General features: G+C 53.3%; 1 protein-coding gene across 9 annotated transcripts in view; it reads right to left on the bottom strand.

Annotated features, from left to right (window-relative positions):
* The window catches only part of CAPN15 (calpain 15), a 57,772-nt gene that overhangs the window by 29,601 nt on the left and 13,190 nt on the right, over window positions 1–14,981 (bottom strand). For 7 of the 9 annotated variants that reach the window (XM_027889605.1, XM_027889606.1, XM_027889604.1 and 4 more), the window contains one exon: window positions 11,671–11,987. The exons of the other annotated variants lie outside the window; for them this stretch is intronic. In XM_027889605.1, coding sequence (XP_027745406.1) covers window positions 11,671–11,846 — 176 coding nt within the window. In that variant the 5' untranslated portion in view covers window positions 11,847–11,987. The remainder of the gene's footprint in view (window positions 1–11,670; window positions 11,988–14,981) is intronic. 9 annotated transcript variants of the gene reach the window in all.

Genomic DNA, 14,981 nt, shown 5'->3' on the forward strand with positions numbered 1-14,981 from the left:
GCCCTGTGCTTCTCTGCAAAAATCCCCTTGCTCCAAACCCCCAGAGTCTCTCTGTTTCCTATCACTTCTGCAGCAGGTGCCTTTCCCCTTGGTACCTTGCTTTCCTCACCAGTACATTACACAAAAAGCAAGTCCTGTTGACAGCAGGCAGAGTTACCCTTGTGTCTCTCAACACTTGCCCAGTGTTTGAAGAACCCAGTGTGGAAAAACACCTTTACAGCTTCACAGCCAGACAACAAAACAAGCTGCCAAGGCGAAGACATGGTCTGTACTTTTATTCTGGTCTTGTAGTCACAGAATCCCAGACTGGTTTGGGTTTGAAGGGGCACCAGACCTCATCTCCTTCCACCCCCTGCCATGGGCAGGGACACCTTCCACCAGCCCAGGTTGCTCCAAGCCCCGTCCAACCTGGCCTTGGACACTTCCAGGGATCCAGGGGCAGCCACAGCTTCTCTGGGCAACCTGTGCCTCCTCACCCTGACAGGGTGGTCAAGTCAAGCACAGTGGAAGGGGCTACAACACCGGCAGAGCACTCACCCAAGGAGACAGGACCAGCAGCTGGGAAATGTGTTTGCTGGGACAAACTGCTCCTGGTGTGGGACTGTGCAGACACACCCTTGTAGGCACTAAATGGCAAAAGTTCTGCCTTTCACACACCATTCAGGGCTATTTTCCATCACTCCCCCCAGCACAGCCCATAGAAGACACACACATTGTGCATCAGCAAACAAAAGCACCTGCATGTGAAGGGTAGTTTGGAAGTCCAGTCCATTTGCCCAGATGAAAACCACCTTCTGCCTTTAAGAACAGGAACAACTTTTTTTTTCACACACCTGAGAAACAAGATCTAGAACTTATGCTGGCATCCCTCCTATCCCTTGTTTGAGGCTGATTCACACCACTTTCCAATGCACCAGGTGTGGGGTGGGAGAATTTTCCTGTTTCCCGGGATCAGAGAGATGTGGGACCAAGGCTAAACTTGCTATGAGCCCGTAGCTGGCAAGAGCCAGGAAAACCTGACGGGTCCATAAACTCAGGACCCATCTCTATCCCCTCCACTCCCACTGCAACTTCCCTCTTGTGGAGAGGCTGGAAGAGATTTACTGGTGACTGCCAGCCCAAATTGCTGCTCAGCTAAAGATCTGTGCTGCAATCTGTAGTGCTGTTAAAATAGAATTGAAAGAGTGGTGGGGAAAGAGAAAGAGGGAACAAAAGAGAAGGGAGGGGAAATGGATCAGGAGCAACACCACGGCTCCAAAGCTGTCTGCTCCCATCTCTCACAGCCCCACTGAATCAATCACCCTGCACTTGCAGCTGCTGTGCTCCAGCCCTCAGATCCTGCAGTGCCAATACCTGGGCTCACTTCACAAGGGGGCACAGGCAGGGTACAGGTAATAGAGATCAGTCCATCTCTGCAGCAGCTGAAGTGTCAGGCTCAGTAAGCAGAGCTGGCAGAGAATGGCACAATGTGCCAGGGCATCCACAGGCTGGTGGCTGCTCACAGGAGTTCCACATTGCAGCCACCAAGGACAGGAGAAGGGACACCCCCATCCCAAATGTCACCCACTGTCCTCTCGTTCTGGCACTGGTTAAACACCACTCCTACCTGCTGAGGTCACAGGTGAGCTAAATTATCCCCTGTACCTCCAAGTTTGCCAGCTCTGCACGCTGCATCTGCAGGAAAGAGGCTGCCAAGTCCTGGATCGATATCCCTGCATGTGCAAAGAGCCAGAGGATTCCCCCTGGAGACTCCCCCGACCCCTCCTCTGAGGAGCAGCCAAGGCAGGGTCAGAGCAAACCATAGCACTCCCGGAATCCTGGCTCTGCTCTGCAGGACTGGTGCTGACACATGGCTTTCACAAAAAAGCAAAACCTCTTTAGCGACCGTCAACAGAACAGCTTCCTCCTGACACCAGGGAACTCTCCCGCCCTGAGCCAGCCCTCTGTCCTTACTGCCCCAAACACAGAGATTCACAGCTACAGCCAAAGAGAACTGGGCCTTTCAGCACCTCAGCATCCCTGCTCTTTACTTCTGTAAATGAGCTCAGCCAGTGTAGGCTCGAGGATTCATTCCTCGTGACAGAAACCACCACAAGCCTGGGGGGTTCAGTTTAATGAGGCCAAACTCTCCATCCAACACTGAACCACCCAGGCATTCAGGAGCTCTCAAACCCTGCTACTGAACTACCTCCTTGAGGTACTTCAGTAGCAACTCCCACCAACTCAGTTCAGTTCCTTAGAATCACAGAATCATTAAGGTTGGAAAAGACCTCCAAGATCATCAAGTCCAATCTTCAACCAAATATCCCCATGTGCACTAAACCATAACACCAAATGCCACCTCCATGTATTTTTTGAACACTACCACAGGTGGTGACTCCAGCACTGTCCTGGAATGGCTGTTCCAATGCTAAACCACTCTTTCTGTGGAGAAAGTTTTCCTGATATCCAACCTGAACAACTTGAGGCTGTTCCCCTTGTCCTATTGCTTGTTACCTGGGAGAAGAGGCTGACCCACACCTCATCACAACCCCCTTTCAGGTAGTTCCAGAAAGCATCTCCCACCTCTTCTTGCAAGGGAAATGGGAGAAGATGGGATCCTGAGCACAGGCTGAGTCCCACCAACAGCAATGGATCTGACTGTATGTGTGCTCCTGACCTATAAAGGTCACTGCTCTCTCTCATGGGCTGGAACTTCAGAGGGGACAATGAACAACAGTTCCCAAGAAGGGCTAAAACACACAGGCCTTACTGTAGTTTGGCTGGGAATGCTTCATCCTGCACAGCCCATGTGGCATTTTTATTTCCTGATGGCTCCTGGGACAGTCCTGGGTCAACCTTCACGGGCTCCCTCAGCACACTGTGATCCCCACCAGCCCCAAACCCTGCCCTGCACCTCCTGCCCCACCGGCACCACCTCAGGTGTGGTGGTCAGCAGTGCCCCAGGGCCACCCAGGGCTGCTGCCACGTCATCCTGCAGGATGCCATGGGCAAAACATCGAGCACCAGGAGGACACAAGAACGTGTCACCACACCAGAGGCCCACTGTGATCCCATCACCCCATCAAAGGAAGGGGCCACACAGGAACCCACACTTGGGCTCACGTTCAGTTTGGTATCACTGTGCACTTTGACAGTGGTGTCTGTTTGGTTTCTGCAGCTTCTCAGAGACAGGGAGAGGGACTGGGTGAGTTATGTGGAGCTGGAAGGGCCAGGAGCAGAGCAGAACAATGCTGTGCTGGGACAGGCTGAGCCACACAACCCCCCAGCACCCCAACCTGCTCCTTCTGCTCATGCCCCAAGCTCTAGAGCTACTGCCACCCTAATACACATCTGGCTGACTCCTGGAGCAGTCAGGGAGGCTGGAATTATTACCAGGGAAGCCCCTACAAGTTATACTGTACCCTGGAGGCCCCCAGACTGGGTAATTCAGACCGTAGCACTGTTTGCTGCCTCCTAAAGATGACACATACTTAAGTTAGTGCTTTGACAGCTGGACTCTGGAGGATGCTCCTGGCTTGAGCACATGCAATTAACCCTCACAAGTCCATGTGCCAGAGGGAAACATCTTGACACCACAGCAACCCTGCAGAGGTCATGCTGATGCTGCTCTAACAGCTCAGCATCCCTTCCCTGCAGCAGGACACAGAGCTGCCTGCCAGGGAGGGCAGCTCCTGCTCTTGGTTAAAGCTCCTGAACCTCTTCCAGTCACACACACCTCACACACAGCTCCTGGCTAAGCTCAGCAAGGATGATCTGAAGGACATCACTGTCGACCTCCAGACATGGGGCAGAGAGGAGGGAGAAGAGCACATGCCCTGGGCACTGAAACACACACAGCTGAAGCGCTGCCCAGGACAGATGGGCCCTGTCAGCTGCTGTGCCCTCCCCACCAGCGTTCCCTGAGCAAGCCAGGGCTGCAGGGCCCACCCCAGCGTGCCCAGAAGACACAGAGCATCGAAACATTTGCTGTAGGAAAACATAACCCAAGGAAAACGGGTCATCAGGTCAAGCTTTGCTAGAGGTTCTCTAGGGTGTGTGTGAAGTGATGATGTGCCCAGCGCACATCACTGCTGGGCAAGACAGCAGCAGCATCACTGATCAGTCCACCCTGTGCCAAGGGATGCAGCCCTGCAGCTCCTGCAAAAAGACAAACCTTTCTGCATTTCAGAAGCACCAAGTGTCTCCACATTTGTGCCTCCCCACAGACAGACACAGCAGCTCTGGGTAAGGCAGCAGGAGAAGCCTCAGCTCTTGGGCAGAGAAGGTACAGTTGGTGGCACAGGTGAGGTGGGATGTCCCAGTGCTGCATGGGGCACATGCCAGTCAACACCAGGGCACTGACAGAAAGATGTATCCTCTTTGGTGTCCCAAGGAATCAGTGGGAAAAAACCCATGTAGATACATACACACACACACATCTATCCATCTACCTACCTACTGCTTCACTTTTCCAAGGCATCCAGCTTAAAATCAATTTCTCAGGGAGACAAAGGATCCTGCCTGTGCCCACATTCTCCCCATGCCACAGCTGGGGAATGCCAAGGAGTATGGACACCCACAACACCCCCTTTTGCTGTTGTCAATCTGCCACGTCCTGAATGCTGGGGCCCAGCTCTGTGTAACTCCAAGCCCCAGTGCTGGGAGCACTGGGAGCACAAGCCTGGAACCTGCGTCTGGAGACCAGGCTGAGCTCTGGGCAAGGGCAAGCAAGGCCCCTCCAGCTCCCAGCAAGCTGCTGACTTGGCAGCCTGTAAGCACCTGCAGCCCAAACTCTCCTCCTCACCCTCACACCGCCCTGGCTCTCCTGCTGCTGGTGCTGCCGCCGTCCAGAAGGGCTCCAGGCTGCCTTCACACTCCACTTCCAGCTTCCTTCTGGTCTGGATGTCCTACTGCAGCCTCACAAACGCCATCTGTAACGCAGGAGCAGCCTCCTCCTCCTCAGCTCAGCTCTTCACACCTCCTCACAGTGACCTTCAGCACCTGCTCCCCACGGGGGCTCGGCAGTGCCCGTGGGCACGGGCGGCGGCACCGGCTGGCACGGGCTGCCAGCTCTGATCCTGCCGCCTTGCCAGGCACGGCAGGAGGGCTGGCAGGGTGACAGCCATGGGAAGGGGCCCAAGCCAAATCAAAGCCCAGGGCAGTTTGTGGAGGAGAGCTCAGCCGATAAGGCACAGCTACCTGGGTGGGTTGTGGATCCCTGGGCAGGAGCAGAGAGGTGCAGCCCAGCCTGGCAAATGCAAACAGCACCCAACCAGCCCTCACCTTCCCTCTGTGTGTCTCTGAACAACTGCCCTTCTATGGGGGTGTTTCATTGCAGGGAACAAAGGCCTGCAGAGGGTTCATTCAGCACAGCACCAGGCTCCAGCCGTGCTGGGATCAAGGCAGCCTTTCAGGGACACGGCCAGCTCGGGGCCAGGCACTTGTGGAGGGGGAGGAGGGTGGAGAGAGATGGATGCAGCTCCCTGTGTCCTCCCCTGGCCATTTCTGAGTCACACTGGTCAGAGACCCGTGCCCAGAGCCACCAGTGTCAAACTGGTCAGAGTTACTGGTCAGAGAAATCCTTTCACAGCAACCAGTACCTGGTGATTGTGGAGGAAAGCAGTGAGCTCTGGAATGAACCCAGGGAACACTGGACACTCAGCAGCACTGAGCAGCTCACAGAGAAGGAAGGGAAATCCCTGCCCACCCAAAGAGCAGGAGGATGTTCTTGCCTTTACCCCTCCTCTCACAAGCCCACAACCCCAGGTTAATGCAGGTCCGTGTCCCTCCAGGACAGGCTCTGCACATTGTTGTGTTTGTGCTTCCCATCCTGGCCCCAGGAGAAGAAGAAAAAAAACCCCAAACACACACTTGCCTATGTTTTCTCCTTCCCTGCAGCAGCTCAGCCAGGCTCCTGAGCTTCCTGCTGTCATCATGTCCATCCATCAGCTCCTTCTGGAGCACTGAGACCATTCCACAGCTCCAGGATACACGTGTGACACCTCTCAGGGGGACAAGTGATTTGCCATGAAACACAAGACCACACTCCTGCCTCTGCATCTGAAAACGGCCAAGGGAGCAGTGCAGGAGGGTTACTCTGCAAAAACATCCCTGCTCTGGCTCCTCTTACTACTCCCTGCTCTTGTAAAATAAAAACATCTGAAAATTCACCACTTACCAACCCCTCTCCCACCCTACCCCAACACACCAGCACCTGCAAACACACTTGCTCCAAACCAAGTCCCAAAGGGCTCCACCAGGCCCTCTGACCACACATTCCTGCAGCACAGAGTACAGGAAACCAGCTTCCCTCCCAGCAAAATTCCAGGACCTCTTCCCAAAGAGCAGGAAGAGGATGGGTCCATAGATCTATGCCCAGCCAAAGCTGGATGCCAACCTTCTTTGTGCAGTGCAGCACCCAAAGGAAAATCCCCCAACACCTGCACTTGGAGAAGGACCTGAACCTACTTCCCTGGAGCAGGAGCATCCAAAAAACAGGTAAAAGTGCTGCTTTTTTCCCTCCTTCAGGCTGGTGCTGTCACAGGGACAGCTCTGCTGTGTCCTCCAACATCCAGGCAGAGGGTTCAGATGGCTCGTGTGGGAAGTGGAGATGGGGAAGGTTGGGGGGCACACAGGGAGCAAAGGGAGAGTTTCTTTAGGTATCTATTGAGAACTTTGGTCTCTGCTGCTCTGCACCACCCTCCAAGTTATTCCTGGTTCCAGAGCTATAAATAGCCCCAATTTAAACAACTAATAGGCTTTGTGACTGAATGGCCTGCTGGAGCAGCCAGCACAGAAAGTGGATGGGCATGGCTGGAAGCCTCAGGCAGATGAAACAGCATTCCATGCTGCCAGCTCCTTGGCACTGCAACACCTTCTGGAGCAAGACAATTCCAGTGGGCTTTGGAGAGAACTGGAGAGCAAACAGTTACAAGCTCAGTATTCCCAGCAAGCAGGTATGCACAACAACCTGAAAGCCATTACTCTACCAAATCCCAGCTGAACTTGGATGCCACAACTTCCAGAGGGAGCACGAGCCACAGGGATGCATCCACTTCATGGCAGCACCTGGGGAGCACAAGCTCCACTCCAGTGTGATGAGCAGCATGCCCTGACTATGTGAGCTGATATAAGTACCTTCGTGGTTTGGAAGAGTGGTCCCTTTTCCCCCCCTCTGTGGATATACAGTCAGAGCACATTTTGGTTATCCCTCGGCTACAGAGCCACACACATCTCTGTTCTTGGCAGAGCTTGGGAAGGGAGTGGGACAAGCTGGACCCCAGAAGTCCCTTCCAACTTCCACCAGTCTGTGATTCCTGCAAGGTGTAAAATCAACTCTCTGAGTACTGGCAAATCCACGCACACTGCTGATAAAAATGGAACTGTGCCTGTCCCACCCCAGCCCTGTCAGGTACCTGTACCCCAAAGAGCACAGACAGTGCCCATTGAGGCTGCCAGACCTGCCTGAGATCCAATGACAGATAACAGAAGCAGGGAAACCCTGCAGAGCCACCTGATCCTTTACCAGGAGCTTTTCTTCCCACTTCTCCTCTGGGCATTGGCTTCCCCAACAAGGAACACACAGAATCATAGAATGACAGATTCATTAAGGCTGGGAAAGCCCTCTAAGATCACTCCCCCAGCAACCATTCCCCCAGGCCACCACAGCCCCATGTCCCCAGGTGCCACAGCTACACCTTTTTTAAACAGTTCCAGGGATGGGAACTCCACCCCTGCCCCGGCAGCTGTGCCAGGGCCTGACAACCCTTTCCATGAAGAAATTTCCCCTGGCACAACTTGGGCTGTTTCCTCTCCTCCTGTCCCTTGTTCCCTGGGAGCAGAGCCTGACCCACCCCTCAGCTCCCCCCTCCTGTCAGGGAGTTGCAGAGCCAGAAGGTCCCCCCTGAGCCTCCTTTTCTGCAGACTAAACCCTCCTGCAGACACCAGTTCTGCTTGTGCTGCACTTGGAGCTGGAGCTGCACAGTCACATCCCCCCTCTCTACATGGCCCTGCCACCCCTCCATTTGCCACAGTCCTGTTATTAACATCTCCACCAGCCTCAGGACAACTCAGAGCTCCCAAACAGGACTGTGTGATGCTGCCCAGCAGTTCTGACTTGCTACTGTTCGTGCATTTAAGCCACAGGGCTCCCAAACACCAAGGATAAGGATGGTTTGCCTCGAGTTTCCCTTCAGAAACGAGTGGTGCTCCTGGGGAGCAGAGGGGTGGCACAGCAAGTGCCCTCCCAGCAGCTGCCAACAACAAAAGCATTTTATATATTTTTAGCACTTAAAAAAATAATACTAAAAGAGTGTGTTCCTCCTTCCACAGTCATTGTGACCCAGAGGTATTTCATTCTGCAAAGGCTTTTATAGAGAAATACAAAACCTTTGCAGAATGCCACGGGAAACCCCAGAAAATGAGTATTCTCTGGAAGAGAAGGAGGCCAGAGAGCTTCAGCCAAATCAAGCAGTGGGCACAGATCTTGCAATACTTTTCCCAAAAAGCCTTTCCTGAATGGAGCAAAATCCAGCAGTTCCTAGTACCCATCAGCACCCTCTTTATGAATCCTGGGGAATGATGACTTGGTGAACAGAAACATTCCCTTAAATCTCCTCAGGAAACAGTTCATTGCCCAGATTCCCTCCTAACCCCTCACAGATGTGGAAGGATGCACACTGGAGAGGTGCCACCACCACTTGCAGCGGCAGCAGGAGAAGCCACCCCAATCCCAGAGCTCCCAAAACTGCGGCAGCTGCCGGCACCAGAGCAGTGTCCTGCTGCCAGCACTGACCTGGGCACTCACCTGCCTGCTCTCAGCCCCAGGAAGGGCTTGGCACATTGGGAAGCTTGGTTGTGGTGGATCCACAGGCTCAGCTGAGCACTCCCACCCAACAGGAGCCCAGGCCAGCACCTTCAAGCAAGACAGAGACCAAGGGGACTTCTAACTGAGTCAGAATTTGTCAGGCTTCACACAGCTACCAGGGATGGGTTTAAAACCAACATCTTTGCCCTAAGCAGAGATTTGTGCAATGAGGTCCCTCTAACCAGCATGCATGTAACACCTGGTACCTCTAGTCTTTAAGCAGCTGTGTCCTCCTGGTACGCTGGGGAAGGCAGGGTCAAGCTCCTGTCTAGAAGGTGGCACCCAAAGACTGTGCAGCCTGGTCCAGAAGACACCAGGAGCTCAAATGTTGATGTCACAAGCCTGCTGCTCTTACCACTAATGCCCTTTTCCTACTCCCTCCTGTCTCCCTGTCTTCAGCAGGCAGGGAACTCCACACCACCAGCCTCACCCAGGCAATGGGAGACAGTGCAGCCTCCTCCCAGCTTCTAAAATCTTGAAAGCCAAACAGCACTGATTTCTCCCCCTGCTCCCACCCCATCACGAGGGAAGCCTCCCCTAATTCCCCCATCAAGTACAGACCAAAGTCACCCGTTAAGTACTTGTGTCCCTGTTTTCCTGCCAAGGAAGGCTTGTGTTCATCCCTGAGACAGCCCAGAGCAGCTTGGCTTTGTGCTGCTCCACAGCAGACAAAGCATTACCAGCTCCAAAGGCGGCCACAGGCAGGGACAGAAAAGCAGCAGGAAAAGCAGAGTCTATCCCAGAACTCCTGCCCAGCCTCAGATTGACTCCTCAGTACTCCACTTCCTTCCTACGCTCCCCGACTCCGGGGATGAGGACACGCAGAGACAGGCGACCTCCCTTGCCTCGTTCTATTGACTTACTTAATTCTTTAAAGGAATATATTTATCTGTTCCTCTCTGGAAACCAACCATCCGCTGCTCCTTCGCCCCACCGTCCCCCCCACCCCGTCCCTCCCTGGGAACGGCGCTGCTTTGATGCCTGGCTGATCCCAGCAGGTCTTTTGAACCCACTTCCATAATCACTGCCTGGAGCGAGTCCTTCCCACGCAGCTCACTGCTCACTGAGTCACGGCCAGAGATTTTCCTGTCTCCAGGAACCACGCAGCCCTGCACTGGGATGAGTTCTGTTCTGCCTTCAGCAGGGGAAATACATAATTATCAGAGAAGCCACTCCTGTCCTAACAGGACACCGGCGTTATCTGCACCCAGACCGGCAGTTCCTGTTCTTGCCCCGACATCCCTTCCACCACCGAGGCTGGTTGTTCAGGAAATTTATTTCCACATGTCAAGATTTCACTTAGTTTCTCAACCTCCTCCAAGCTACAGACTTTGAGCCATGAACTGGCACACGTTAGGCTGCAGAGACATCACCTTTTTTAGTGCCGAGGGCCAGTTGTGCACTGGAAGTTCCTTAGTTCCAGTGCTGGCTGTGCACGGGCACACTGGGGTGCTCATCTGTGAGCCAAGACACTCCTCATGGCAACAGAGTGAAAACCACCAGTCCAGAAGGGATAATCCTGCAGGAAGGACCAGCTCTGTTCACAAGATCCCTCTAAACTAGAGGGGACAAGCCCCAACAGCACAGATCACCAACCAGAACCGTGGGCCAGACACACCGGTTGGCACACACAGCAACACAGAGATTTTAGGAACTGCACAAAATGCCCTTTTTAAAGGTCTCTCGGGCACTGCCAGGAACTCAAGGCCATGTTTGAGAGCAAAGATAACAGATAATTTGGTTCCACACTGTCCCAGCTCAACAAGAAGACCCAAGACAGGGCTAGAAAGGAACAAAGGTGACATTGCTGCCTCGGAGGCTCCTGGAGTTGTGCACCACATTCCAGGCCTCACAGCAGCAGCAAGGCAAGAAAACAAGGATCCCATCACGGATACTACATGATCATCACAGCAAACGTCTGCAGTGGAAAGCCAGGACACTCAGAAGCAAGCAGCTATTCCTAAAGGACCAGCAGCTCCAAACAGACTCAAGCAGGTACGAACACCCCACCAGGCTGGAATCTACACCGAGCAGGCATTAGGCAAAGGCTCAAAGGTTATTAGCACAAAACACAGCAGCCTCTGTAGCCAAGCCCCCGGGCAGAGGGGTTTTAGATGTTTCGACATACCTGTCAGAGACTGACTGCAGGACACATGCCCCGACATGAAGAGAAACTCCTCACTTCCAGTGGCTGGTGGGGAAGGGGCAGAGGCAATGGCTCCGAGACACATCTGAGGTGCTGATTTCATCAAGGAGGAACCAGAATTGAGGGTTGGAAACACTGAGCTCGTTTTCAAAGTGATTCTGGTCTGGTGTGTTTCATTCCTTTGGATCTGGTATTCAAAAGCATTTCACTGCTTTTGCATGAAAACAGCTTCTGCAGCTCTTCTGAGTTCAGAAACCCTCGAGGCTTATCACCTCCCAACCTGGAGTCACAACCTACCCCCTGTGACACTACAGTGTGGCTGGGAGGTCAGAAAGAAGAGGAGCCACGACAACATGGCAAACAAGGAACTGAGATCCCATTCCCTGACAGCCACCTTCACAACTTAAGTGAGTGAGGAAGAGCCGGGCTGAGTCCTGCAGTCCATTCTGCAGGAGACTTCAGCCACCCCACGTAAAAGGACAGGGCTTGGCATCACTCAAACGGGTGGAAATTTGGCTGTAGCTTCCCGAGGAACTGAGCTGAGCCTCTGAGCGAAGGGACACGACAACAAATAGGATGCAAAGCGACTCGTCTGCCGAAGGCCGTGGGCGGACTCGGGCTGGGAGGCGAGCAGCGAGCGGGTGAGCAGCGAGCAGGTCCTTCCCCTCCTCCTTACCTTCGCACCCGGTGCTGGAGGTGCTGCTGCTGCCGCGTTATAAGGGCACTCTCCCACACGGGGCCGCCGTGGCTGCTCCTATACCAGCCCACGGCCGGGTGCCCCGGGTAGGGGGTGCTACCGAAGCCATGGTCCGACTCCGTCTCCGCGGCCAGCGATGAGGCAGAGCTCCCCATGGTGCCCCTGCCCGGCCAAGCCGACACCCAGCCTAGGTTAGGTCCAGGCCAGTGGCATGGGCAGCTCGGGGGGGACGGGCGAGGTGCTGCGGCATGGGCTGCTGGAAAGATCCCGACACGCTGGAGGAAGGGAGGTCGGTTCTGATCAGAGGAGGGGGGGAAAAAAAAACACAAAAAAACAAACAACAAACAAAGAGAAAGGGGGGGAAAAAAAGGAAAGAAAAAGAGAGAAAGATAAGGTATGATTTCAGCAACAACCCTCCAGTTTCAAAGGCTATTAATGCATGCTCTGAGCAGGATCCCCATGCCAGTGCTCACTGGGATGGGAAGGGCTGTTTCACTGAATCCAGCTTTTGCTGCTGGAGATGAGGAGCGCAGGGGCTGCAGAAGAGGCTCCCCCAAGTTAAGCACCAGGAGTTTGCAGGCACAGGGAAGGAGCTCGACTAGGGGAGGGAAGCACAGGAGAGCCCAGCACAAAGCCTTTCACACGAGGGGAAAGCAGCAGCACATGGGACAAGCCAGTCCCACCTGGAGCCCAAACCAGCAACCCTTGGGGACCACAAACCCCAGGCCAGTCTGAAAGCTCTTGGGCTCTGACTGGCACATCAGATGTTTAGCTACCTTCAGCTACAAGGACTGGATGGCTTGTGTGCTTGTATGCAAAATAAAACACTCCTCTTTTCCTGTTCCCCACTAATGCTACAGCAAGGCTGGAACTGGACAATCTGGGAATCTGAAAAGTATTTCTATGGCTATTTACTTTCAGTTCAAGCCAATTTTTAGCTGACACCGAGCATGCCCCTACCCACAAAAGCAGGTCAGGGGCTTTGACTGCTCCTCCTTTTCTCCCTCTCTCTTTGCTACCTTTCGGAATTTATTCTTTGAGCGTGGTCACAGTTAAACTACAGAAACATTTCGCGTGCTCTGGTATTTGAAGAAGTTTAAACACACACACTCACACCTGTCTCCTTAAAGGGAAAATGCACAGCAATCTGCATGTGTATCAGGAGCACAGGATCAAGGTAACATTTAACAGAGCAAAAAAGAAGAAACGAGGAAGACAAAAAAATTAGCACAGCTGAGCTTATTCAATTACCCACCAGGATTTAGGGAGATGAATGAACTGTAGAAAGACCTTTGCAAAGGAACTACTTTGTGCCACAAAAAGGCTGAAATGAAGAGTCCTAAAATACAGTTTTTCAATCCCAGGATTGATCTAAGGGATCAAGAAAGGCCTTGATAGATAACACACTCTGAAAAGCAGCAACTCAAGGAGCAGGTGCAATTTTGCTACAAGCTGAATACCAGAACGTGCCTGCATTAGGTCATTAGCTGGAGAATGTTAACTGCTCTGTCACAGTCTCTCCTCTGTATTCTACAAAGCCTGGACTAACCAAATAAATGTGACAAAAGAAGTCCAGGAACATGATTTTCCCTACCACCTCCTTTTTTTCAATTGGTCTGCTGCTGGGTATCAGCCCCCCATCCCCAGGCTTGGCTTCCTCCCATCCCACAGCAAGGTTTCACTGATTTCGCAGACCCAGGCAAAGTGGATCCCTGGCGCTTCCCCGCTCATTTCCTGCTATTCAAGCAGTTAATTTGTAACAAATCTGATTTTCTGGCTAAATGAAAGCCACGAGATGTGAAGGGGAAGAGCATTTCCAAGCATCATCAACTGGAGCCCGACTGGAGACATCAGCCATCCCACACCTGCGGTGTCTGCGGCTCCTCCGCCCCGTCCCGCGGGCTGCGCGTGCTGCAGCAGCACCGGCACAGGGTGCAACTCTGGGGCCTGCCAGGAGAACAAACTCTGTCTTCTACCTCAAGACTCGAGTTCTGTCACGATAAAGTAAATAAAGATGGGTTGAAACAGCCCTGCCCAGCTCAGCAGGCTGAGCGAAACAGGAGGGTGCCCAGGCAGTCAACAGCCTTTTCCCACCTCGAGGAGGGTTAAACTGCCAAACAAAGCAATTCCACAGGCTGGTTCAAGACCACTTCCTCAGCTGACTGTCAAGCTGGAAAAGCACAACTCTGCTTCCTCCTCCCCATGGAAACACCAGTTTTAGCTCACCAGAAGAGGCCAGAGACATGCCTGCTGCCCACATCACACCGGCTCCCGTGTCCTGCTCTGTCCTCCTCCTCCAGGGAGTCAGAGCAGGCAGCTCAACTCCCCAGGGGGAGGAGAGGCTGGGAGTCCTGCTTTAAAACCTGTGGTAAAACCCCACGGTGGGTGGAGCTGGGAGAGGAAAGGAGCTATAAATAGGTGGAGGATAACCTGGCTAAGTCGGAGTGATCTCCGAGACTGTCTGGTCTAACTGGGCTGCTCGGCTGTGAGCGCTGTGTGAAATCGGATTTCTCCAGGCAAAGCAGTAAATCCTTCTCTTCAGGGTCACCCTCATGCTAGGTGAGAGCAGCCAATGAACAACATCTCACGGTTGACCCAAGGTGGGGAGAGGGTGAACCAGTTTGAGAGCAGGCGTGGCAGCAGCGTCACAGCTCAATGCAAAGCATGAACGCCACTCCCCGAGCTGAGACCCAAAACGCCTTTGGCCAACACCAGGCAAATGAGGAGCCTCCAAGAAGGAAAGGTGAGAATGGAAGCTTGCACTCCAGCAAGGGAAGGGGACAATTAAAGAAGAAGGAAGCCTCTCTGGAAGCGCTCAGCCTTGTTTTTGAGGAACTTCTCCCGCTGGGCAGGGAGATGCCCCAGGATGACCTGCAGGCACGTGGCCCGTGCTGAACAGGGGAAGCTTCAGCCACAGAGAGGGAACAAACTGCCAACAGCTCCTCTGCCTTGGCAGGAGGGAGCAGGATTTTTCTTCTAATTAATAAAGCACTGCTTCCACCTATCTAATCTGGAGAGGAAGCAACAATGTGAACAGATTGAAGTGTCTTGAGAAGGGTGGATCTCACTCATGGAAATTAACAGTTAAGCACCTTAGCAAGATGCTGAGTTTGGATTTTGGTTTTCTGCCCCTCGCAGCTGCAATAATTACCAGGTTTCAACAGATGCCGTTTAGCTGCTCCCAAAATACTGCTTCCAAAATAAAACCAGATTTGATGTCTCCTCTCCCAAGCCACTCACACCAGCTTACCCTGATCGTGATGCAGAGCCTTCCTCAAATTCCCCACCAG

The sequence above is a fragment of the Empidonax traillii genome, unplaced genomic scaffold, assembly GCF_003031625.1.
Source record: "Empidonax traillii isolate 1590-97213 ecotype Southwest subspecies unplaced genomic scaffold, ASM303162v1 scaffold267:size678996, whole genome shotgun sequence".
Taxonomy (NCBI): Eukaryota; Metazoa; Chordata; class Aves; order Passeriformes; family Tyrannidae; genus Empidonax; species Empidonax traillii.